This window comes from Rattus norvegicus, chromosome 3 (genome assembly GCF_021556685.1).
Source record: "Rattus norvegicus strain SHRSP/BbbUtx chromosome 3, alternate assembly SHRSP_T2T, whole genome shotgun sequence".
Classification (NCBI taxonomy): domain Eukaryota; kingdom Metazoa; phylum Chordata; class Mammalia; order Rodentia; family Muridae; genus Rattus; species Rattus norvegicus.
In genome coordinates, this window is record NC_141536.1 from 113,624,431 (window position 1) to 113,649,794 (window position 25,364).

General features: G+C 41.9%; 1 protein-coding gene across 19 annotated transcripts in view; it reads right to left on the reverse strand.

Annotated features, from left to right (window-relative positions):
* Nucleotides 1-21,212, reverse strand: part of Gabpb1 (GA binding protein transcription factor subunit beta 1) — a 44,922-nt gene extending 23,710 nt beyond the window's left edge. For 4 of the 19 annotated variants that reach the window (XM_087653872.1, XM_087653879.1, XM_087653876.1 and 1 more), the window contains exons 1-4: nucleotides 19,953-20,099; nucleotides 4,281-4,388; nucleotides 1,390-1,557; nucleotides 151-345 (exon numbers count right to left, since the gene is read on the reverse strand). In XM_087653872.1, the coding sequence (XP_087509998.1) occupies nucleotides 151-345; nucleotides 1,390-1,557; nucleotides 4,281-4,388 (471 nt within the window). In that variant the 5' untranslated portion in view covers nucleotides 19,953-20,099. 19 annotated transcript variants of the gene reach the window in all.
* Between the last annotated feature and the right edge of the window lie 4,152 nt (nucleotides 21,213-25,364).

Below are 25,364 nucleotides of genomic sequence, written 5' to 3' on the forward strand. Positions count from 1 at the left end.
CTCTAACCATCCAGTGAACAGACAGTAATGAGCAGAGGAAGGAGAAAACATGGCCACTCAAGAGAGCCGAGCCCAGGAGGAAGAGCTAGAAGACAGAGCATCTGGCTGCGAGCTGCCTTTCACGTTTTCTTAAACTCAAAGCCAAGTTACCTGTAATATCTCTGCTAAATCTTCATTTCCATTGTCTATTGAAATATCAAATGCAGTTTTACAAAATTTACTCTGCGTGTGTACATCAGCACCATATTTGATTAAAAGCTCCACCACCTCTTGATGATTATGTTCTGTCGCCCAATGCAGAGCTGTCATCTTTAACATATCCTTTGCATTGACGTCAGCACCATGCTAAAAGATATTTCAAAATCAGTAATATTTCAAGGTAGAAAATATAAAGAATCCCTGATATGAAAATATCAGCCACAATGCTTTTAAGCAAGAAAAAGCACCTTTAATTTTGGGGAGGGGGAGGTATTAAATACATGTTCAGTAATCTTCAGTTATGTGTTCATTAATCAATTTTCTACCATGCTGATTTTTCTAGCTACTTTTCTTCTAAGTTCCTGAAATAAGGGCTGAAGTCTATCAGGTGAAGGGCAACACTGAGTTTTTCTCCAGAGCTCCTTAATGGTTTATGGTGAGTGATCCCTTATAATTAAATATACCCTTTGCTTTCAAAACAAGCTCGAATCAGAAGGCACTGTCTACGGCGCCGTCTCCCAGGGCAGGCTGGGGGGTGGCTATTCAGCAGCCAGTGAGGGTACAGGGGGGCTTTATGTAAATAAGCACTGGGGTTCAATAGAAAACAGAATATGAAGGAGCTCAGTAAGGATTCCTAGTCTGCTCTCATGTTAAGATAAGAATGTTTCAATGCACTGGGCTAATTAAATAGTAACATGAGTTTGTACTTTTCAGTGTGGCTTTAAAACAGCTAGGAGTACGTGTGATGTGTACTCCAGACTTCTGTGCACTTCTTTCACCTGAGGCTAGGACGAAAGGGGTCAAGAATAATGGCTATCACTCTACTTCAGCATCTTCTGTGTGACCTTTTGACATTTAGAGGACTGGAGATTAAACCCACACTTAATTACTTGTTAATCTGTTTGCTAACATCCAACACTAATCTTCCCTGCACAGGGGTTCTGACTGTATTATGGCAAAGCTGTAGTTCTTCACCCACAAGGCTGACTCCCAATGGTTGACTCTTAACTGAGAACACGCCTGTGGAAAACCTTAAGGCAATACTCATTTGACAGACTTACAGGCATCTAAAACAAATGCTCTATCAAAGGTCAAAGAGTGGGCACTTAGCAAAACTCATCTCCTTTCTCATCTTAAAACGTTTTTGTGGGGTTTAGATTTAAAACCTCGGTCCAAAGAGAAAAGACATACCTTAAGCAAAACCTCTACTATACTGGCATGGCCCTCAGAAGCTGCCATGTGCAGTGGTGTCCGGTCCACTTTGGTCCTGGCATCTCTACTTACACCGGCTCGGAGAAGCACCTCTGTGGTAGAGTAATGCCCATACTGTGCGGCCAGATGAAGTGGAGAAGTTCCCAGCTGTAACACAGAGACATGCACACACAGGCGCACACACACACATACACAAAAAGGAAGTCCAGTTTTTTAGCTGCTTTTAATATAATTCTACTATAAACGATTCTATATTTTTAAACAGTGAAAAAATTACATTGTATACAGTCATTCAAACATCAAAAAAAAAAAAAAAAACCTCTTATCTTCACAGAAGTAGGAAAGAAGTCCCATACATGCATTAGCATGGAGAAAGTCAGTGATTCCTGTCATTCAAAATCTCTTCTTGGGGGTTGGGGATTTAGCTCAGTGGTAGAGCGCTTGCCTAGGAAGCGCAAGGCCCTGGGTTCGGTCCCCAGCTCCAAAAAAAAAAAAAAAAAAAAAAAAAAAAAAAAAAAAAAAAAAAAAAAAATCTCTTCTTGCTCCTTTCCCTTCCTCTACTTTTAGACAAGGTGTCAGGCCTCAAACTTGAGATCATACCTCAGCCTCCTAAGTGCTGGGATTATACCATGCCTAACTCTTTGTTACTAACAGAAAAACAACTGGAATTAATTTTCTTTTTTATGTGCCCTAGGCATGAAACAGCTTTGGCCACCAAGCCAGGCACCAAGCTAGGATGAGCAAAGGCCATCTGCCCTGCCCTGACCTATGGAGGAACACCTCCACCACCACCACCAAGGTGTCTCTGCCCATTGCCAGGGGGTGGGAATTAATGTTATTAATAATTAGAGATAATGGAACTGGAGAGATGGCTCAGTGACTAAAATAGGTGTTCTTCCAAAGGACCTGGGTTCAATTCTCAGCACCCACATCCACAACCCCAGTTCCAGAGGATCTGATACACTTACACAGACATGCAAAACACCAATGCACATAAATAATAAATCGTTTAAATAATTAGAAATAATTATGACCTGAAAATAAATAAGTTTGCATCAGAGGCATATATCTAAATGGGTAAAATTTAGCTTACATTATATTATATGGATTAAGAACAAAAAACCCACTAACTGAATGCCAGTCAGTAATGTTAAAAGAGATATTTCACCAGATCATGGTGTTTGTGAATTCAGGCTTCAAATGTACAAGATGTGCTTGTGATTCCAAATTCTCTTCAATAAACCTTCCCCTCTCTCCCTCATTCACATCAAGTCATTTTTTTGCAGGGCCTTACACAAGAGCACAGAGAAGAGGTGGGGAGAGCGCCTAGTATTTAGAGACAGCTGGAAGTGTCCTACAGAGTTAGCCCTGAGGCACTCTGTCTTCAGTACCCCATGCCAGTGAGCGGGGATGCTAACAAAACAATCTACACATGGCAAACTTTTAGAGAACAAATTCTCTGGATCCCAGTTTACATTCGGTGCTCTAGGTTCACTAGTTTTTGGTCAGTTGGTTTAGGGTGTGTGTGTGGAGGGGGGGGTAGTTTTTTAAGACAGGGGTTTCTCTGTATAGCTCTTGCTATCCTGGTATTGCTCTGGAGACCAGGCTGGCCTTGAACTCACTGAGCCCCCACCACTGGGATCAAAGGCGTGCCTCTGCCCTCACTTCCTTAGCTCTGCACTCTGATGAACACTCAAGATCTCCTTGAAATTCTTTACTAAAAGCATCTTATCTGATACAAATGTTGTGCTATTTATAGATGAAATGCCAGTTCCTGGGATTTGCTTTAAAATAATACAAAGAAAGTTCACAGAGGAATAAGATTTACCATGATAAGTTTTCGAAGGTACATGAAAGGCATGTAGGAGTTGATGTATGCATAAAATTCTTTAAAAATTTACATGAAAAAAAAATTTTTTTTTTTTTGTTCTTTTTTTCAGAGCTGGGGACCGAACCCAGGGCCTTGCGCTTCCTAGGCAAGCGCTCTACCACTGAGCTAAATCTCCAACCCCGAAAAATTTAAAAACAAGGAATAAAGCCAAAAAAATAAAAATCAGAAATTTCTGGTGGTGTACACCTTTAATGTCAGTACTTGGAAGGCAGAGGCAGATCTCTAAGTTTGACACAGTCTGGTCTACAGAGCAAGTTCCAGGCCAGCCAAGGCTACACAGAAACCCTGATGGGAGGGGGGTATGTGTGTGTCAGACTTTTGTGTTGTTGTGAGTAGAGAGTGAATGTAGATTCCTAGCCCTCCAAGCTCCTAAGCCCAGCCCTTTTGCTTTACCCCAGGAAATGAACAGGTGTGTCTTATGCCTCGTCCATACTACCTTCTACATTCCTATTGGTTTGGTAATATTTCTTCTCTCCCTGTCTTTTCTTTCTTTGTTTTTGTTTTTGTTTTTTGTTTTTGTGAGACAGAGTCTCACTGTGTAGCCTTGGATGTCCTGAAATTTACTATACAGATCTACCTGCCTCTGTCTCCATGGTCACATTTCTTACAATTTTACAAGTAGCAAACTCTTTTTTTCCCCTTTTTTCAGGAGCAACCTGAGGCTCCATCTTTGTTACTCTGTGAATTATCAAGTCTCTCCCTGGCAACTAGATATTACAATCACACCAAACTAGGAGAGGCCAAAGTCTTTAAAACAAACAACTTGTAGTCATAGAGTACATAATGTCTATCATTAAGAAAATAAAATGATGGGAAGGGGATAAAAAAAGAAAATGAGCCATTAATTAAAAAGACAGCTTAATTAGGGGCTGAATAAATGGCTCAGCATAAATAATGGATAACTAACTTTATCAAGGAGGAAGAGAGGAGCAGAAGAGTAGACACAAAAGCGACCTTACAACATTAAGATCACTCTCACCCAGTCTGTGGTAAAAGGAGCTCCATTTGCCATCAAAATACGGACTTCGTCATCTTGGCCTGCCCGTGCCGCTTCCAAAAGCTTCTTCCCCAAATCTACCAGGGACATCTAAATGAAACACACGAACTGACATCACAATTTCCATTACAAACAGTGACATGACTTCCCCTCATTCGTCCGTCCATTCTCGGTTATCCCTTCAAAAGTGGTACTGTTAATCTAAAACTATTGATCACACAAAGCAATTTATATTTGGATTCCTGAAATGTATTTATTTCTCTTCTCACTAAAATTTTGCCTGGGTAAATTTGGTTTAAACTCTTCACATATGGCCAGCAAAGACAGACGAGGAAAGGAGGCAGGTACCATGAATCTAAGAATGAACATTGGCAACTGTTCTTATTGGAGCCTAATACCATTATCAAAGTAGAATTAAAGCATAAGACACTGTCCTGTCACTGATATAAGCTGCTCTACCATACCCTTCTCTGAAACAGCAAGTGTGCTCAAATTCTGAAACAAATTTCTTCTACCCTTCAAATCTTCCAGAAAGCACAATGCACACTCCATGCAAGCTCTAAAAGGGCGTCGAATGGTCTTATGAATAGTTCATGTGTATCATAAAGAATCTATAAGAGGTTTAATCTCGAATCTAAGAGTTCTGTAAAGACTAATGTCCCAGCCAAGGGTGGGAGGAAGGAGGCAGCGAGGACAATCATGCATGTGTCAGGAGAGACCATGGCAGGACTCTACAGGTGAGCAAAGACCTGAGGTGCTCAGCAGTGCTCAGATTTCAGACACAGTTGTGCTATGGAATAATAAAGTTTCCAAATCCAGAAAGCCTTCGAGCTTGAAGCTCAATCTGTGGTACTGTATAAAAGGAGGACTGCAGGCCTGTAGGGGAGTGAAAACATGGAATCTTTTTGAGATTTAGTAAGAAAAAGATACAGCTAGGATTCAAATTTGTCTAAAAAGGAATGCGCTCACAAGGTTAAAGTCATGAAGGAGGAGTAACTGGTGGACGAGAGTAGCCAAACTCAGGTGAAAGAGCTGTCACTCAAGAAAAGCCAATGAGAAACTGACAGGGCTTGGAAGAGTTATTTCTTCCAGGAAGGAATAAAATATTCTACAAACTTGGAAGAAATGTTAGTAGGTACAAAACTACAAGAGAAAATGCCCACACACCAAGCCCAGGAAGAACCACAGAAAGCCATGAACACTCAGTGGTGCACACACACAGATGAGACTTTGTAAGTGCTATTCTGTGTGTGACAGTAAGAGTCGGTACTGGAGCCTGTGCTCGGGTTTTCATTTGTGTGCTTTGTCTGTCTGAATGTGACACTCATGATATTTCTTTTACCTTTGTCCTTCTGGGAGATTTTCACCTTTCCCTCTCTCCCATTTCCTGTGTAACTCAAGGTCTTTAATCTCTGCAAACACTAAACTTCTGACCTCTGATAAATGTCTTTCCTAGAGATGATGCAAGGCCTTATCAGTAACCATCACACCAAAAGGCAAAAGAACCTTAAACAGTCATTTTCGATTAAAGACTACATAATCTGTAGAAGAAAAGCTGACCCCTCTCCTAAAAGCAGAGCAAAATCCCCGTTCCTGAACTTGTGTCTGTAGAGTAGGCGAGCCAGACGTCACTTACGTGTCTCCAAAGTAAGACACCCTTAGGTAAGAACCTGTAACCGCTGTATACAAAGCAAGCATCTTGCAGTGTTTTAGCCAGGCAAACCCATTTGGCATGTACAGTGCCAGACAGAATCTGGAGAGCCATTACAGAGCGCCAGACTAGGTTTTCTCCTTCTGAAATTAGTCTCTTTTTCCATTTTGATTCATGTACATTCTGGACAGTAGGCCCTTGGCTAAATACAAAATTATCAGGGACTCAGCTTCAAGTCCTGATTTCTTGACTCTCTACCCCATTTTCTTTGATGTCGTGCTATCTTCTATGCACAGGTACACGTTGTTGAAAGTGACTTGTAAAGCATTTAGCATATCTGAAATCTGCCCTCTTCACAGACTCCTACACATATTCCACTTCAGATTAGTGTTGCAAATTATACAGAGGCAGAAAAGCATTTTAATAAGATAAATTTCATTTATAAATGACCTGTATTAGAATATAATAAATCTCTAGTTATAGACAATTACTACCCACACTATACAACAGATACCTTCTATTTTAGCTACTGATTAAAAGAAAGAGGTCTAACTCAAAATAAATATGGGGAGAAAACATAAACAAGAATCTATAGTAGTGGTAAAAGAACATGGTGACCATGTAGTCTTCAAAATGAAAGAACAGCTGACTATCACCAGCAGATGTCAAATGATTTTAAAGTAATTTCTACTGTATTGGAGGGTGATTGAAACTCACACTTTTATACACTGCTCTATTATGTATGCCAACAATGGTAAAAGTTAACCAGTGTTAACTTAATTTAGCAAACTTATTAAAAGTTCTAAGAATGTAAAAAAAATCCATTAATTAAATTATTACCCTTCTATTAACCTACTCAAAGGGGGAAAGATAGGTAAGTTATAATGAGAATAATCTAAAGAAAGAAAAGTAGTTCAATTAGAGAACCTAATACTACTGGAGGCAACCATTTAATTAGTCTTATGCTATATAACAAAATTTATGTGATGCTTAGCCAATAGGCATAGTTTGAACATCAAAGAACAAAATATAATCGGATAGGCTGACACACAGATGTAATCTCAGAGACTTTGAGGCTGAAGTAGATAAAAGTATCCTAAGTTTAAGACCAGCCTGGGCTATACAGCCTGCCTTGAGATATATTTCTATTGTACTATTGAACCATTTGTTAATATTTTTATTATATATTACTAAGTGTATATGTGTGTATATATAGTACTAAAATTATATGTATATATATGTTATATATAGTACTTAACTATTAACAAGTGATCTAATAGTAAGGTTATAGGGAAGTTCCCCATTTTATAGTAATTTTTTTCTGTAATTTTTAGGGACCAGATTACACTGTGGAGCTGTCAAGTAAGTGAACGCACACTGAAGAGGTCTCACATGCCTGCCTTACTAAACAGGAGGAGTTTTATGGAACATGTGAGTAAATTCTCCCCCATAACCCCATGCTTCAGGTATTCAAAACCTACCGTTTTAAGGCCCTGGCACTGAAGCTACTGTTGACTTTTTAAACCATAAACAATGTAACAGATTAATGTCACTAGACTAAGAAATCAGTGGGTCTCAAAAGTATCAATATTGTCCCCAGATGCCCTTTGTTTACACAGGGAAATATTGGAAAGATTAAAAGGTGGGGAAGGCTCTAGCATGTAATAATGGTCCTGTCAGAAATACTAGAAGTCTCACACTGGGGACAAGAGCAACTGGCAAGGAACTGTCACACGTTCTGGGTCCTGCACTGGAACGGTACATACTCTTAACCACCAAACCATCTCTCCAGCACCAAAACTGTGATTTTCATTTCAACTTAAGAAAAGGAATTAAACACTTTTAAAGATAGCAATGGATCTAACAGGAAGAAAATACATAAGCTCAACATCAAAATCAAAGATGCTCTCATTTTCTTGTCCAGATAAAAATAAAAAAAAGCTTTAAATAATGAAAAATACCAAAATGTAACAAACATTTTTTCTATGCTCACCTGAAAACACAATGAAGTAATTCTGACTGGGACAAATTTAGTTGCATCCAGACAATGAAAATGACCAGGAGGCTGGGGGCTGGTTCAGCAGGTAATGGGGCTGCTGTGAAACGTAAGGACCACAGTTCAGATTCCCAGAACCCACAGAACACCAGATGGTTGGGATAGCCTAGCACCTAGAAGATGGAGACAAGGCTAGCCAAATTCATAGTGCTCTGAGTTCAATGAGAGACCATGCCTCCAATAAATAAAATGGCGAGCAACTAAAGACATTTCATTTCATATGCACACATGTATGTGAACCCATGTATGTGCCATATACACACATACCTAATGGGTCAAGTCTTCAGTTCATTCAGACTGTTTACTACATGTTAAAGCCTCAGGAAAAATTAGTATTAAAAAATAAGGGTTAGCAATTAAAATATATAGCTCATCATTTGATTTTCTCCAATAGAAGAAAATAAGTAAATTTTACTGGCGGCCAATATACCCAGAATCTACTGCAAGTGACGTGTCACACCACTTAGTTTAATACTCCTTTCTCCTCAAGATACAAAAATATCCACTGCGATAGGTTCCACCTTGAATTTATTTACTATTTATGAAATGCTTATCACAGTCTAATATAAACCATTGCTTTACTTAAATTAAAACATAAGATCCTTCTAGAAACTTAAATTTCTCAAGAGCTACTTCAGCTCACAAGAATTATAGGTGCTGAGTGCCATCTAGTGGTTACAAGAGCAGCTTACACAAGCATACATGCTTTAATGGCATCTTTAATACTTTTACTTAAAAACATTTACAATAGCATGTAATGTGTCAAGAATCAAGACCCCAAATTGTATATACAACATAAACTGAACTATGTAAAAAAAATGCACAGAAAAAAAACTCAAAACAATAAAGCATGATAATTAAAAATAAAAAATGCCCCATTATTATGTAAGTTTTGTGCAAGGAACACATATTACTCATGCAATTAAAAACACTTCCGGGGTTGGGGAGGAAAAAAAAAACCAAAAAACAAAAAAACACTTCCACGGCTCAGGGTTAGGAGCACTGACTGCTCTTCCAGAGGTCCTGGGTTCAATCCCCAGCAACCACATGGTGGCTCACATCCATCTGAAATGGGATCCGATGCCCTCTTCTGGTGTGTCTGAAGACAGCGACAGTGTACTCATATGCATAAAATAAAATCTTTTTTAAAAAAAATCTTTACTGGGCTGGAGAGATGGCTCAGTGGTTAAGAGCCCCGACTGCTCTTCCAGAGGTCCTGAGTTCAAATCCCAGCAACCACATGGTGGCTCACAACCATCTGTAAAGAGATCGGATGCCCTCTTCTGGTGTGTCTGAAGACAGCTACAGTGTACTTATATACAATAAATAAATAAATCTTAAAAAAAAAAATCTTTACATTAAAACTAGGTTACAGGTAAGCTTAAAAACTTCAATATATGTTAAATGATGAAAGCATTTGTTTTAAATAGTGAAAAGATGTAAAATATTAACATGTATATAGCTGTATGAATGAAATACTCTTGGCAATCAGTGTTTAACTGTCAACATTCTCATGAGACAACCTCAGCGGCTGAAGACCTGGCTCAAGAGTTAAGAGCACGCGTTGCTGTGTTCAGTACCTGCATGGGAGCTCACAACTACCTGTAATTACAGCTCCAGGGGACCTAGTACCTTCTTCCTCTGGGCTCCATGGGCACTGCACACACTTGGTGCACACACACGCACACGTGCAGGCAAATACTCTTACACATAAAACAAAACAGAAAGGAATTTCACTAATACAGTCCTCAGAATCTTGTCACCTCTCACTGCTGTCCCCAACATACAAAGAGAGGAAGGATAAAAGGATTTATTAAGAACACCCGTTTTCAAATGAACTTCCATATCCTTGACTTTGTCTTCTACTTTAAGAGAACACAGAGAAGCTTCTGAAATTAAAGGCAGTATGTCATCTGAAGATCTGCTTGTGGTCTCTGCTCCCTGTCTAATTCTTTAGAAGGGAAAAATGATCACCATACCCCCTTTTCTGAAAAGGCCTTCTATGTAGCCAAGGCTGGCCTCATACTCAGTACCCTCTTACCTCAGGCTCCTGAATGCTAGCTAAATGTGCTACCATTTAATTATCCAACCCACATTTATCTTAAAAACAAAATAAATGCTAGAGATGCAAATCCGGGATGAAGGCCCTGCATTCAATCCTCCACCCCCCCTAGCATTCTCGCTCGCACGCACACACACACACATCCAATCAAAATCTCCCTCTCCCTCTCTCTCTCTCACACCCTCTCTCTCCCCTTGTATTTTCTCTCCCCCCTCTATCCCTGCTCCCCCACCCAATCTCTCTTTCCTGTTAGCCATTTTGAAGTAGACACAGTAGAGAGCTGAGGCAGGGAAAAAATGACCAGGAGTTCAAAGCTTGTTTGGGTTACATAGTGAACTTCAAGTCATTCAAGACTATACAGCAAAACTTTGTCTCAAAAATTTTAAAACCAAAAGCTAATGATTTCCTTTGGTTATAAAAAATCACTGGAATAGGGGTTGGGGATTTAGCTCAGTGGTAGAGCACTTGCCTAGCAAGCGCAAGGCCCTGGGTTCGGTCCCCAGCTCCGGGGGAAAAAAAGAAAAGAGTTCTAAAAATCACTGGAATATCCGTTCTAACCAAAGCAGAGTAAAGGGAGAGAATGGATAGCCTGGAAAATAAGGACCCAAAATAAATGCAATGGAAAGGAATTCAGAAAATTGATGGCCTCAAGGCAACAGCTGTGCCAACCATGGAAGGCAAATCCGACTGGAGCATTAGGGCAGAGGTTGCAGGAAGGCAGCCTCCAACACAAGCCTTCTGCAAAGGAACTGCAATTTTTAATGTAGAGTATGGGGCACATGACGATAGATATGAGGCAGCTAAGTAAAATATTAAAAGGGGGCTTAATTTCTCAGAGAAAAGCAAAAATAGTAAGTTTTTCAGTCACACTGTATATAAGCATAAATCACAAAATGTAGGCTGAGCAATAGTCCCCAATAGTCTACACCCATAATCTCTGAGTGTTGACTTACACTAGAAAAAGAATATAGATATGGATTACCCAGCAGAGCCCAATACAAAGGAAGCAGGAGGGAGTGAGATGTGATGAATTATGATCCTGACAGTAGATGTGAGAGACAGACAAATGAGGTGTGCTGGAACATGAGAGGGGAGGCAGGAAAGGGAGAGAGGAAAAGACTGGATTGAGATTAGTTTGAAGATACTAGAAGGATCACCATTCAAATATTCAAGAAAGATCATGTAATAAGCCGTGGCCATGATGTTTTCTCACAGCCACATACAAGTCATTAACATAAAAGTTGGCACCAAGACTGGACTGGGGCTGTGAAGAACCCATGTTTGTTCTTTATTTACACACACACTCTTTAATTTTTTGAGGAATGTGGAAGGCTTTGGAACTTTGGACTAGAAAAGCAGCTAAATGCTGTAATCAAAAGTTTAAAGAGCCACTCTCAGAAAAACCTGGAAGATAGTAGTTGTGAAGGAAGTGCAGTCTGTGTTGGCCCAGTTCAACAGGTCTCAGAGGGGACAAGACTAACAACTGTGTTAGAGGCAAAAATAATTTCAGCAAAACAACTTGCCTGGAGCTAATGAAAAAGTAATGAAATACTTTCTTGGGCAGACCAAACACCAAGACTTCAGTGTTGAGTCTATGTCATGGTTATTGACAAGCTATACAGATTTACAATGAAAAAGAACATGTGGGCAGAATTATGGTTTGGAAAGAAAAGGACCATTGAGAAGTTTAATGCTATACAGTCAAGGCATGTGCTAGAAGAAAGGCTACTACTGTTAAGATTAGCACTGGTAAGAAGGGATCTGCTCTGCACTACGGTCAAAATGGGGAAAGAAAGGAAAGAGGGAGGGGTGGAAGGAAGGAATGTATGGATTATAACAAAAACTCAGTGTATAGTTCAGACTTTAAAAATAAACTTTATTTAATAGTGTGGTAGTCTGAATAAAAGTGGACCCCATAGGCTCATAAGAAGAAGTATTTAAAAGGATTAGGACATGTGGCCTTGCTGGAGAAGTGTCACTGAGGGAGGGTTTGGAGGTTCCAGCTCAAGCCAGGCCCAGTAGCTCACACTCTTCTTCCTGCTGCCTGCTGATCCAGATGTAGAACTCTCAGCTCCTGCTCCAGCACCATGTCCACCGTCATCATCATAATGAACTAAAATCTCAGTAAGCCAGCCCCCAATTAAATATTCTCCTTTATAAGAGTTGCTAGTCGTGGAATTTCTTCACAGCAACAGAAAGACAAGTAGATACATATCAGATTTCAATTTCTCATGAACCATGACACATTCTAGTGAGTTAGAGCCAGTACTTTTAAAAATCTGGGCATAGAACATAGTTACACATACACATATGCACAAAACCACAGTAATGAGTACAAATAACCACCATATTTCCCACTGTGGGCTACTATAGAGTATTAGGGACTGAAACGGTAGCTCAATAGTACCTCTCCTTTGGTATGTGAGGCCTAGCAGAGTTTTTAACAGCTTGAATATAGTTTTCTAACACCAAGTAGGCACACCCTACCCAACCCACTTAGGGTGGAGTTTCTTCAATCCAGAATAGTCTCTCACTCTGGCACCCAGGTACCAAGTTTCTCTAACCACTCAAGTGAAAGCCACATCACAGCACTCCTTCCCTTACCTAGCTCTGTTCCTTTCATTTCTGTTCATACCCAACACCAGAAACTGCTTACTACACCCTCCATTCAAATGACAGCTCCCACAACAAGGACTTGGTCTTAGTTTTGCTTTTTTTTAAAACAGGGCTTCTATGTGGCCCTGGCTGTCCTGGAACTTGCTCCAACTCAAGATCCACCTGCCTCTGCACCACCCCTCCTTACCCTCCAATGCTGGGATTAAAGGAGTGCACCAACACCGCCTCACTGGTTTATTTTACTTATTACCATGAGATCTGAACAGAGATCAACATGGCTAAGAGCTTCTGAGTAAGAAGCCATGATGCCTCGGAGTAAGGAGTGAGGTCAAAGCCGCAAATGTAATATGAAAAGTGTGAGTATCAGAAAGTAGACTTTACCCTGCAGACTACTGGGGTTATTCAAAGTGTTGACTATTCAAACATTTATTGGGCACAGGCTCAGTCCATGTTGCTTGGCACAGTGGTGAGTATAAAGGTTAACGGTGTAGTGGAGTACACAGGCCAAAGCCAAACTCTCAGGAGCTTTCAGGAGCACGGACTGGGAAGTTGTGGGAAATTATTCTGGCAGCCACATGCAGGATGAACTCAAGGAGAATCTCAAAAAAAAAAAAAAAAAAAAAAAAAAAAAAAACCTGATTGGTAGAAAGCATGTATCATAGACAACTTCAAGATCCAAGGTGGAGAAAAACTACAAACTTATAAGAAGCCAGGAAATAATATAGCTAAAGGTGATGGAAATGGAAATCCCTTAGCTTCTACTAAACCCTGAGCCTTCACACTCTCAGACCTTAGCAGTCCCAAGTTTCTGGGGAAAAAAGCGGGGGGGTGGGACTGGGGATGGGGGTTTGTTTGTGCAGATGCTCTACCTTATTGGCAAGAATGATGATACTGGGGTTGGGGATTTAGCTCAGTGGTAGAGCGCTTGCCTAGCAAGCGCAAGGCCCTGGGTTCGGTCCCCAGCTCTGAAAAAAAGAAAAAAAAAATGATGATACTGGTAACAGTATCACACACACAAAAGGACAATAATGAAAAGGGGTAAAGAGTAGAATATTAATATTAAATAAAGAGAAATAAATGTAAGCACCTTTTTGAAATCAAGCAACAGGGGCTGCAGTATGGCTCAGTAGTCAAAAGCACTTGTTCTTGTAGAGGACAGGAATTTGATTCCCAGCACCCTCATGATGGTACACAGCCCAATTCCAGGGCATCTAATGCCCTCTTCTGATCTCTGCAGAAACCAGGCACACACACAATGCACATACATACATGTAGGCAAAGCACACATACATATAAATCTAAAGATTTCCTAAAGAAAATCAAGCAAATATCCACACTGGCTCCCTATAATTAAGATAAAGACAGTCATTACTGACAAAAAAGTCCTCTTAAGCAGACGAACCTGGAACAAAAACTGTAGCTGGGCTCTTTTTTTTTTTTTTTTTTTTTTCCCGGAGCTGGGGACCGAACCCAGGGCCTTGCGCTCCCTAGGCAAGCGCTCTACCTCTGAGCTAAATCCCCAACCAGCTGGGCTCTTAACAATAATGAAATAATAGGAATGAGACACATAACTAGGAGACTCGAGTTTATTTTCTTCTCCCATTTTATGTCTGTACATCTGAAAGCAAGGGGAATAAACTTTTACAGACAATGAAGTAATGAGAGAGAAAAAAAGGTTTTATGTAGCAGCCAGATTCCTGAAAATACAAGACACCTCTTTCATTTAGTCCACAAAGTGGCAGAGCTGACATGCACTGTGACAGTATTTTTCCAGTAAATAGAAGTCATCAGAATCAACTGAGTTAAAGAGGAACAGAAGAAATCAGGGAAAAAACATGATACAAATGTATTCCCAAGTAGCATGGGACTACTTGAAATTGTTCACCATCAGTTTAAAGAGGTCAAGAAATCCTAACCATATGCTGACTTGTGAGGCAATGCTGAAGAAATAAGTGATGGAAGTTCTGATAAAGGGAACACAGAAATACGAACAGGACTAATGTCAAAATGCACCCGACAAAACTGTCTTCAGTCTGAGCCAAAAACAAAATGCTCACAAATGACTGCCTTATAGACATGAGGAATATCTCTCTCATAGTTCTAGAGAACAAAGTCTCAGATCATGGTGGTATGAACAGATAGCATTCTTTTTGCTGTGCCTTCACATAGAAGGGGGAAACTAGTTGTCTGCAGTCTCTTTTTAAGGGCACTAATGTCATACAAAAGAGCTTTATATTTGCCCAGTTGGTAGCATATACCTTTATTCCCAGCATTCTGGAGGCAGAAGCAGGTGGATCTCTGGGAGTTCTAGGTCAGCTGGTCTTCAGAGCAAGTTCCAGGACACAACAAGGGTTACACAGGGAACAGGGCTACCCGGAGAAACTTGTCTCCAAAGGGGGAAAAAAAAAAAAACTTCGCATTTATCATCTACCCAAAACACTCATCTTGAAGATTTAGAGGTCAACATGAATTTCAGGAGGACATATTCAGATCACAGTATTAAGAGAAAGATTGGGGGTGGGAGGCCCTACAAATGAAAAGGATTAACCAATCAGCCATATGGGTAAAAGTCAAAGACTTTGCATAAGCCATTTTGAATACAAAGGTAAACTTTTTTTATCACTGTGAGCTTTATACACCAAATGCTTGGATATAAGTGACACAGACACAAAGGAGATAACAGCATTTAAGAAACTACACATCCAATACTTTTATTTCTTGTTTCTTGGGGTTTTTATCTGGAAGGTAAGACAAGGTTTCTTTGTGTAACCCTGGCTCTCCAGGAACTTGTTCTGTAGATCAGGCTGGCCTTGAACTTGAGATCTCGGCTCCCCAGTGTTGGGAATAGAACATGTACCACCACACCCAGCAAATAGTTTTCATTATAAAAGAAAATAACTTCAGTCTAGTGTTCAATATTGTAATTTTATGGTCTTAATCACTTCTCTCCATCTACCAAATAGGAGGGGGCTATGTTAGAAAGAGGTGTACCCCTCACTATGGTAACACACCACTCACTTCTTTTAAAGAATCACTGCTATAGTATATTACATGATTAGTAAGTAGTAGCCTACCTCTCCAGTGTAATGAGACTGAAACACCTAATAATAGACACTCAAAATTCTTCTAGAAAAAGGCACCACATTGTATAATTACAGTATCAGTGGACTTAGCATAATTTAAAAAATAGATTCACAGTGGCTGGTGAGTTGGCTCAGGAGGAAAGGGGTATTTTCATGTGTGTGATGCACAAGAACGGGATGCCACAAATGTGCAGGAGTGGAGTGGAGTGGGGTCACATACCCCAGAACTGAAATTACAAGCAGTCATACGCTGTCTGACAAGGGGCTAACAACTGAACTAGAATGCTCTGGAGCCAGCAGCGAGTGCTCTCAAGCAGGCGTCTCTCCAGCCCCAGGACAAAGATCTTTGCAACCAAGCCTGTCCTGTCCTGACTGATCCTAGGCCCCACATAGTGAAGAAAGAACCAGCTCTCAAAATGTCCTTTAACCTCTAGTTAAAGTGTGCCATGGCCCTCTTGCACTCATGCACAATAAATAAAAATACAAAAACCTTACCAGAACCAAAAGCAGGCCATTTAGTATATCCCACTTAGCCTAAAAACTTGAATAATTTCCAGCTAAGATATGTTTGAAAGAGGACACTGCATTGAACTCCTTCCAAAGGTTACATAACATTAATTTGCATATGTGTGTATATAAATGCGTATGTACACACATTCCATCCAAGATTATTGATTACAAGGGTCTGGATAGTGGGGCTGAGACCCCATAACAACTATGTACTAGGTTGGGCATGGTGGCTCATGACTGTAAGCCCAGCCTGTTAAGCTGAAGCAAGGGAATAATTACTCCAAGTTTAAGATCAGCCTGACTACACGATGAATATGGAGAAAACTGGAGCTATACAGAAACAAAATCAACAACAACAAATCTATCAATTATTTAAAGCAGTAGTTCTCAACCTATAGGTTGTGATCCCTTGGGGGTAGTTGTAGGGGTGTGGTGTATTAAACAATGCTTTCACAGGGGTTACCCAAGACTACTGGAAACAGATATTTACATTACAATTCATGTACTTACAGTTACAAAGTAGCAATGAAATAATTTATGGTTAGGGGGTCACCACAACATAAGAACTGTATTAAAAAGTGGCAGCATATAAAGAAAAAAAAAAGGGGTTGGGGATTTAGCTCAGCGGTAGAGCACTTGCCTAGCAAGCGCAAGGCCCTGGGTTCAGTCCCCAGCTCCAAAAAAAAGAAAAAAAAAAAAAAATAAAAGTGGCAGCATTAGGATGGTTGAGAAGTGCTACTCTAAGGCATCATTGTAACCACTTTATATGTAAGAACTTATTTAATTGTCCCCACCACGATTCTAGAATGATCCCTACTTACAAATGAGACAACTACAGTACGTAGGAGTGTCCTGTGACCAAAAAGTTCCAACTGGCATCCTTTGCCTTTTTAGTCCATCGAGATAAATCCAGACTTATCTTTGGAGGAGAAATCCCTTTCTGCCTAAAACCCTACTGCGATGTCATAGCATCTGCAGTCCAAATAAAGATGCACTAACCTTTGTGGACAACACCACAGTGCTGAGAAACAGGCCCTACTTCTAACTTCTTCTGGCACTGGATTTATCTTTTACAGGGACAAAGGAACAGTCATCCTCAGATAAGAAAAGGCTAATTACTGACCCAAAGTTGAGATACTAATGCTACAGAAATGTAATGTTTAGTTGAAAAGCCATGGGGTCCCTGGAAAGCTTTCCCTACTCACATTAAGTTTGCAATTATGTATTTATAAACTAGAGCAAAGGGAGTGAATGGTTCCCAACACATAAGAAGTTTAGGAGACAAATAGTAACAACCGTAATTTGTACACTACATGACATATATACAGATGTCAAATTCTCATATTTGTCAATCTATAAACAAGTTCCTAGATGTCCAAGAACCTGACTTGGCATGAGTCTCTAATATCTCCAGTGAGGTAAGGACTGGACCCCATCAGTGCACTTAACGACAAGACAACTTGCCAGAAACTTGCTCACTCAAAACTTGAATCTCTGACTTAAAATTTCATGCGACAAATTTTGACTTTGTAATGTTTGCCTTACCTACACTTAAAGAGATACTACAGGTTTTTTAAATGCCAGGAGTGGGGGTAGGATTAAAAAAAAAAAATCAAGTTAAAATTAAGATCCAATTTTTACATGAATAGCAGCAAACATTAAAAATGCACCTGGCACTCACGTTCTGACAACTACATGAAGAATGGCCAGATGCTTCCTGTTGATGGAACAGCAGAAAGGCCGACTGACAGATCAGACTGGGGTCACACAAAAACCACCACTGAAAACTCAGCTTCCTTCCAAAGCCATTAACCACAAACTCATCAACTCATCTTGAAATATTACAGATTAATCACCCACATCCAAGAAGGCCAGAGTCAGGGAAGAGGCTAAGGCTTACACATGCAAATTATATATGCATTTTGTTTCGGCAAACATCTCACTTTCCACGGAAGTCTGAAGCTCCTACCTAAGGTGCATGTGTCCTCTTGAAAAAAGCTAACACCACGCAGGTCTTTACAAGCTTGTTATATGCGCACATCATTAAGCATAAGGACTGGAACTTAAAGTATCTTGTCACTTGAACTATTTCCAGATTTCAAGACTCGAGGTACATTAAATCTTTGTAAGGCTTAGACATCTAAATGCCCATCTTTTAGAAAGTTAGAGCCTTCTCCCTCAAAATACACTCTTTTAAGTTTGTCTTGCACAATATCCTGATTGTATTTAACATGCTGAACACAAGGATGGGATGTCATTTAAATAAAAAAAAAAGCATGATATACTTCGTTTTCCACTGGTTATGTGTAAATTATCACAAGACTGCCTGCAAAAAGAGATTCAATCTGTTTTCTGTTCAACTAGGCATTAAAAAGATTTGCAAAAGTGTAAGACAGTGTGACTCTTGCCTAAGTCATGAGTTAACACATAAAATAACTTGATTTTTCACAAAATAAGAAAAATGAATAAAGGAATAAGAGCCATCAGTTTCCTTAAAACTTAGAGTCCGAGTCTGAAGGCCTAGGAGTCAAAATCTATCAGTTAAATTTAAATTAATCCGGGTGAATCTCTGCGACATAAACTATCTTCTGCATACCAAATTCGGTGCGTTTTCAATTCTGGGAAGGCAAATACTTCACAAGAAAAAGCACACCAACGTTCTCTTCCCCACCCCCACCCCCCCCGGTAAAAATTACACTTCTGAAAGTAACTTGCCTGAATAGACAGAAAACCAGTGTCTGGAGAAAGAACTCTTTAAAATTATTTCCACGTTATGAAGCTCCCATTCGGAAGTACTATGGGTCTCGCTCCCTGCTTTAAACAAATGTCTATTAGACACAGTGGAAATGGGCTTAAAGCAAGAGTTCCAAGGGAAAAACACAACAAGTAGGCCCGCTTAACTTCGCTTTCATTTTGGAGATGCACACTTCAAGCTAGGCACGCGGCTTCAACACCGTGGGAGACGTTCACAACAGCACACACAACACCGATCTGTGCCCTGGCAAGACATGACCGACGAAACTCGCGGCTTCTTTTCTGCACCCGCGCTCGCGTGGGTTCCGGCGGCGAAGTCTCCGGGGCAAATCTCGGCTACTGAGAATGGCAGGCTCTCTCCCTTCGAGAGTGTCCGGTCTACCCTGCCCGGGCCCGGCTGTTATCGCCGAAACCCGAGCGCCCCCGGTCCTTGGGCTCCAGCGGGGAGGCGCAACCCGGCCTTCCCTCCCTCTTGTCGTCGGCCGGGCCCGGCCGGGCCTTCAGGCCGCCAAGACAAAGGAGCGGGCGGGGGCCGCGACGCCTGTCCGGCCGCTCGCCCCACCGGCCCGTACCCCCACGGCCATGGCGACCCCACGGAAACCCGGGCCCGTGGGGCCCGCAGGAGGCCGCGGCGCCTGGCCGAGGAGGGGGCGGCGGCCGCCACCATGTCTGCCGCCCCTCCCAGAAGCCAAGCGCCGGGCGGACAAAGCGCGGCGGCGGCGGCGCGGACACCCAGGCCGACCCCGCCGACCCCCGCCAAACAAGCGGGGCCAGGAGCCCCGGAAACCCGGCGCCTTAATGCAATAAACAGGAAATCGCGGGGATGATCTGGGTTCCGGGGGAAGTGGAATTATTTTTTACCAGCGAAGAGATCAACTTCCACATCCGGTGGTAACAGGGCCCTACACAGACCCGCACTGACCTGGAAAAGCTTCGGGAGCGGCGGCGGGGGAGCAGCGGGAGGAGGTGCGGGGACCGCGGCGCCTCGGAGCCGGCAGGGCTGACGCGGCCCCGCCACACACAGAGCGCTTCGCTGCACAGGGCGCTATTTTCCGAAAATGCCGCGTCTGGTCGGCGCCCAAAATCCCCACCGAAAAGTCCCCGTCGGCGCGGAGGGACACGGCGGGCGAGCTCCCAGCATGCCTGCGGCGGCCTCGCCAACCGCGCCGGTTTCCGCCCCACTGGCCCAGGAGCAAGCCTGCCGCCGCCCTCCCCGAGCCCTGTTCCGGCGGGAAAGAGGGACGAAAGGGTCTGGTTTTGACTTTAAACAGAGAGAAAGGAAATAAGCCATTTCTAGCGTTCCGCCACACAAAGGCTGCGGCGGAATGATCCACTGGGTGACCGCGAGTCCCGGCTCGCCCGGCGCCTGCGCGGCAGCGGGGTGAGCGCTGCGGTGGCCATGTGCGCGGCCGGGTATTCGCGCCGCGTCGTGGGGCGGGATGTGTGGGAGTTGGGGTGCGTGTGCTAAGTTCTCCCCGGCGTGATACGTAAAGCGCAGGCACTTCGGGACGCTTGGACTTGACTGCGGGGTATTCTAAGAGATTCTCGGCAGGCGGAAGGGCAGCCAGGAACCTAAGAGTTAGCTTACCGTGGTCTTAGAAGGTACCCGGAATCGCTGGTTTGTGGGGCCAGTGCAGGAACAAAGGATGTGTCCTCTTGCATCTGGTGTTAACTGGTCCTGTGTGACGAGGATGTTTCTGCGGTTTTGGTTTTTTTTTTTTTCTAATGTAATAGTGACACTTTTCTCCTGTTTGTAGTGTCAGGATTTTTGTTTTCGAGGCAAGATTTTTTTTTTTTCTTTTAACAGCCCTGCCTGTCCCGGAACTCGCTTTGTAGACCAGGGTAGCCCTCAAACTCAAAAGAATCTGCCTTCCTCTGCTTCTTTATTGTTGGGATTAAAGGCGTGTACCCCCATGCCTGGTGTTGTATTTCATTTTTAATGTACCAAGAATTCATTGGGAGATGGTGATTTGTGAAGAAAAAGCCTTATAAATTTACTTCACATGTGATTTTCAAAGTTCCACTTTGGTATATTTAACAGAGAACTCCACTACCCGTGGAACTTTTGGCATCAGGTATCTAGGAATGAGAATGTCTGAGACACAACCAAGAATTTAACCAAGGAATGAAAGGCTTAAATGAGGTCCAAGTTGTTTACTGATTTGATTTGTGTGTGTGTGCCTGACCTCAGATAAAGACACTTGCCTTACTTATATAGTGAAAGTTTGTAGTCAGTGTGACTAAAACATAGCAAAGTAAACAATATGGGGAGAGCATCGTTCGTCTTTTTTCTTTTGATTTAATATTTTATTTCAGGGGCTTTTGTCATTGGGGTTTTGGGGTTTGTTTTTTGTTTGTTTTGTTTTTGAGACAGGTCTCACTGTATGAAGCTCTGGGTGGCCTGGAATTCACTATGTAGACCTGCTGGGCTTGAAATCACAGAGATCCACCTGCCTCTGCCTCCCAGGTGCTGGGATTAGAGCTGTGCACCAATACCTCCAGCTCTTACGAATTTGTTTTGTTTTTAATATGTCTTTAAGATTTGTTTATTTTATGAGTAAACTGTAGCTGTCTTCAGACACACTAGAAGAGTGCATCAGATCTCATTACAGATGGTCGTAAACTACCATGTGGTTGCTGGGAATTGACTCAGGACCTCCAGAAAAGTATTCAGTGCTCTTAACCTCTGAGCCATCTCTCCAGCTCCTATGAATTTTTTTAAATCGTTATTCCTTTCCATAATATTTTGAGTGAATATTCAGTTAATTGCTGCAAAATTCTTGCCTTCGTTGTGCTATAGCAGCTAAACAAGTATACATCATCGGGGTTATGCCAGAAAAGCTGAATATGGTGTCATCTCAGAGGAAGATTCCCCTGCCACAGACAGGCACACGCACGCACACTCGCACGCTTACCTGACAGGGGAATCAGATAGCCCCATAAAAGTGACTCGATTTAATACAGGAGTTGGTGAAGGCCTTCCAGTCGAAGGAAACAATAATGCAAAGGTTTAGTAGACAGGCACTGGGGAGAGGCATCCCAAAAATGTGCCTGTGGAGGTTGCATGACTGCCACAAATGTCACCTTAATCAATAGATTGCTGTTTATGACTGGTAACTTCAGTAAAACACCCCAGGCATAGAGAAGCAGTAGTTTGTAAAACTGACTACACAGGTTGAGGTAGTCACAAGTAGGATTCAAGAAAATCAGAACTCGGGGCTGGGGATTTAGCTCAGTGGTAGAGCGCTTACCTAGGAATCGCAAGGCCCTGGGTTCGGTCCCCAGCTCCAAAAAAAAAGAACCCCCCCCAAAAAAAAAAAAAAAGAAAATCAGAACTCCTTGCTGGGAATTCAGAGAATGTGCTTGACAATGTGAGAATTACTGGAGGAGATGTCAAAGGTGACTGTCAAGTCTGTCAGAGTAGCTGAGGGATGGTAGCGTGTTCACTGAAAAAAGCAAAGGGAGGACTGTGCTAGGGAAGGGGAAGCTTCTGTCTGACCATGTAAGGACTGCAAACCTGTCAATCAGCTGTTGTGTTCCTTCAGCATTTGCTAGAGCACCCATTCCTTCTAACCCTGTGTGGGATAGCAAAGATAAAAGCAGCAGCAAAGAACTTGGCTTCAGCTACTATTGCTGGTGGAAGGGAGAACAACTAGAGTTTTAAAACAGACAGATAATGTCCCATAATAATTTCACAAAGAAAACCAAAGGGTAACTGTGTGAAGCAGTTCTCCAGGTGAAAAAACTGACAAAATATTGGCACTTGGTTCCAGGTAGTCTTCCCCTGAGGTGGTGTCTGAGCTAAGCCCTGACTGGGAAGAAGGCAGTTTGTGAACTTTAAGGCCAGTAAATCTAGGGGAGCAAAGGGAAGGAGGTAAGGAATACGAGTCTGCAGCTTCAGGAAGATGAAGTCACCACTGAAAGCCTCAGGAGTGGAGTAACACAGACAGCAGTCGGGATGGAGAAAGATGGATCCATGAGAGTTGTTAGACAGAACCTGTGTCGTCTAGTGTGAGTGAGGGAAGGAATCAGTAGTGCTCACTAAGCTTTGAGTGTGGTTGCCTGGGCTACTGCCGTCGGGTAAAGGTATAAGCTACTCACAATTTTGTAGTGGCTTCGTTAAAAATAAATATGAGCCAGGCAGTGGAGGCTCCACCTTTAATCCGGCTGTTCTGGAAGTGAAGGCAGTTAGATCAAGGCCAGCCTGGACTATATAGTCCAGGACAATCAAAGCTATACAGAGAAACCCTGTCTCAAAAAGCCAAAAAAGAAAAGAGAGAAAAATTGGTGTCTTTGGTCTATATAAAAAATAGTTTTATTTTTTCCTCAGTATTTGAAATCTTGTATATAAATTATTTTAAAAGCATACTTCTTTTAAAAGCATTCATAAAATTGAAACGTTGATTTACCTGTCCACCTGGCTCCAGTTATTAAAAAGTTTGGTGGTGACTAAGCCATGCTCTTTTTAACTTTACCTTAAAGTCTAGGTTTTAAAAGTAAATTTCTAGATTAAAAATATTTCGGTTGGGGCTGGAGAGATGGCTCAGCGGTTAAGAGCACTGACTGCTCTTCCAGAGGTCCTGAGTTCAATTCCCAGCAACCACATGGTGGCTCACAACCATCTGTAAAGAGATTCGATGCCCTCTTCTGGTGTATCTGAAGACAGCTACAGTGTACTTATATATAATAAATGAATAAATCTTTTTTTAAAAAAAAGAATATTTCGGTTGGATAACCCTAGCACTTGGAAGGCAGAGGCAGGTGAATCTAGATAGACTCTGTATCAGAAAGAGAAAAACACAAAGGAGAGAAAAGTTGTAATGGCTGAGTATATATAGCTCAGCAGTAGAGGGCCTGCCTGTCTTAGCAATGCCCTGAGTATGCCTAGCACTGCCCCGCTACCACCCCTCCCCAAAAGTTTGAGAATAGACATGAAAGTCTGATGTGCTAAACTAAAGGACTGTGAATTTGACCCTAGGAACTCGGAGTGTTTAAAGCTAGAAGGATACCACTAGGTGGCTGTGTGCTACGCCTACCTATGGCAGTGCTTCCTTCCATCCCTGTGACTATGACACTCAGTTTTAATTTTAGTTATTCTAGAAGAATGCAACCAAAAGTCTGGCTCATTAGTGCAGTCCTCAGACCCTTTGTCACTAGACAAGCCATTTAAGAAAGAGTGTGAGGATTGGGGATTTAGCTCAGTGGAAGAGCGCTTGCTAGGCGCAAGGCCCTGGGTTCAGTCCCCAGCTCCGGAAAAAAAAAAGAAAGAAAGAAAGAGAGAGTGAGAATTTAGAAGCACGGGACAATTTAACAGATGAGTATCTATAAATAGACCATCCAAAGCTATGTTTTTTGTTTTTGTTTTTTTCTTTTCTTTTTTCCGGAGCTGGGGACCGAACCCAGGGCCTTGCGCTTCCTAGGCAAGCGCTCTACCACTGAGCTAAATCTCCAACCCCTAAAGCTATGTTTTTTAAATTCCCATTTTCTTGTAATTTTTGTTTTATAAAACAATTTCTTTGGTTGGGTTTTTTTCTCTTTTAAGGGTCTTACGTAGCCGAGGTTGGCCTCTGTGTAACTATTACCTCCAGTTCCTGATCTTCTAGTCTCCCTTCCCAAGCAGATAACTGGTACAGGGGATCAAATCCAGGACCTGGGGCATGCCAGACTGGGTCTCTGTTAACCCAGCTACACCCCAGCCTTTCAAATCATGTTTGTAAAGCTGCTCTAGAGTTATAAAGAATCAGAAGGACCAAGTTTTCAGAAGATACCAATTGAACTTGGGTCCTCTGACAGAACACACTATTGCTCTCAACTGAGCCTTCTCTCTCCGGCCTCCCAGCCCCTGTTTATTAAATGCCACCCACTGAGCATATCTTGTTAACAGTTTCTCACTCAGTGCTCAAAATAATAATTGAAACAGGTATTACTGTATTAGCCTTGTCGTTCCCAATGAGTTGTGTTGAATAACTTGCCTCAAATTACCAAAAACCTAAGTGTTAGAAGCAGAATTCCAAACAGGCCTCTTAATTCTGAACTGGCATCTAGTGAATTCCTTGGCACAAAGACACAGTGCATTATTTAAGAGAGAATATGTAAAATTGTTTTCTCGAAAAATTTGTTAGAGAATTTAGGGGAACAAATAGTATTCAATTTTTTTCAGATACAAATAGTTAGAGCTGCTTGCTTCTGGTGACATTTGATTGGAACGCCTTTTCTGTCTTTTTACCCTAAGGCAGTATCTGTTATTGATAGGGAGGCGTGTTTCTGACAGGCAGCAGAACAATGGACTCCGGTTTCTAATCCAGTCTACCAGAAAGTTTAAACCATTACTATG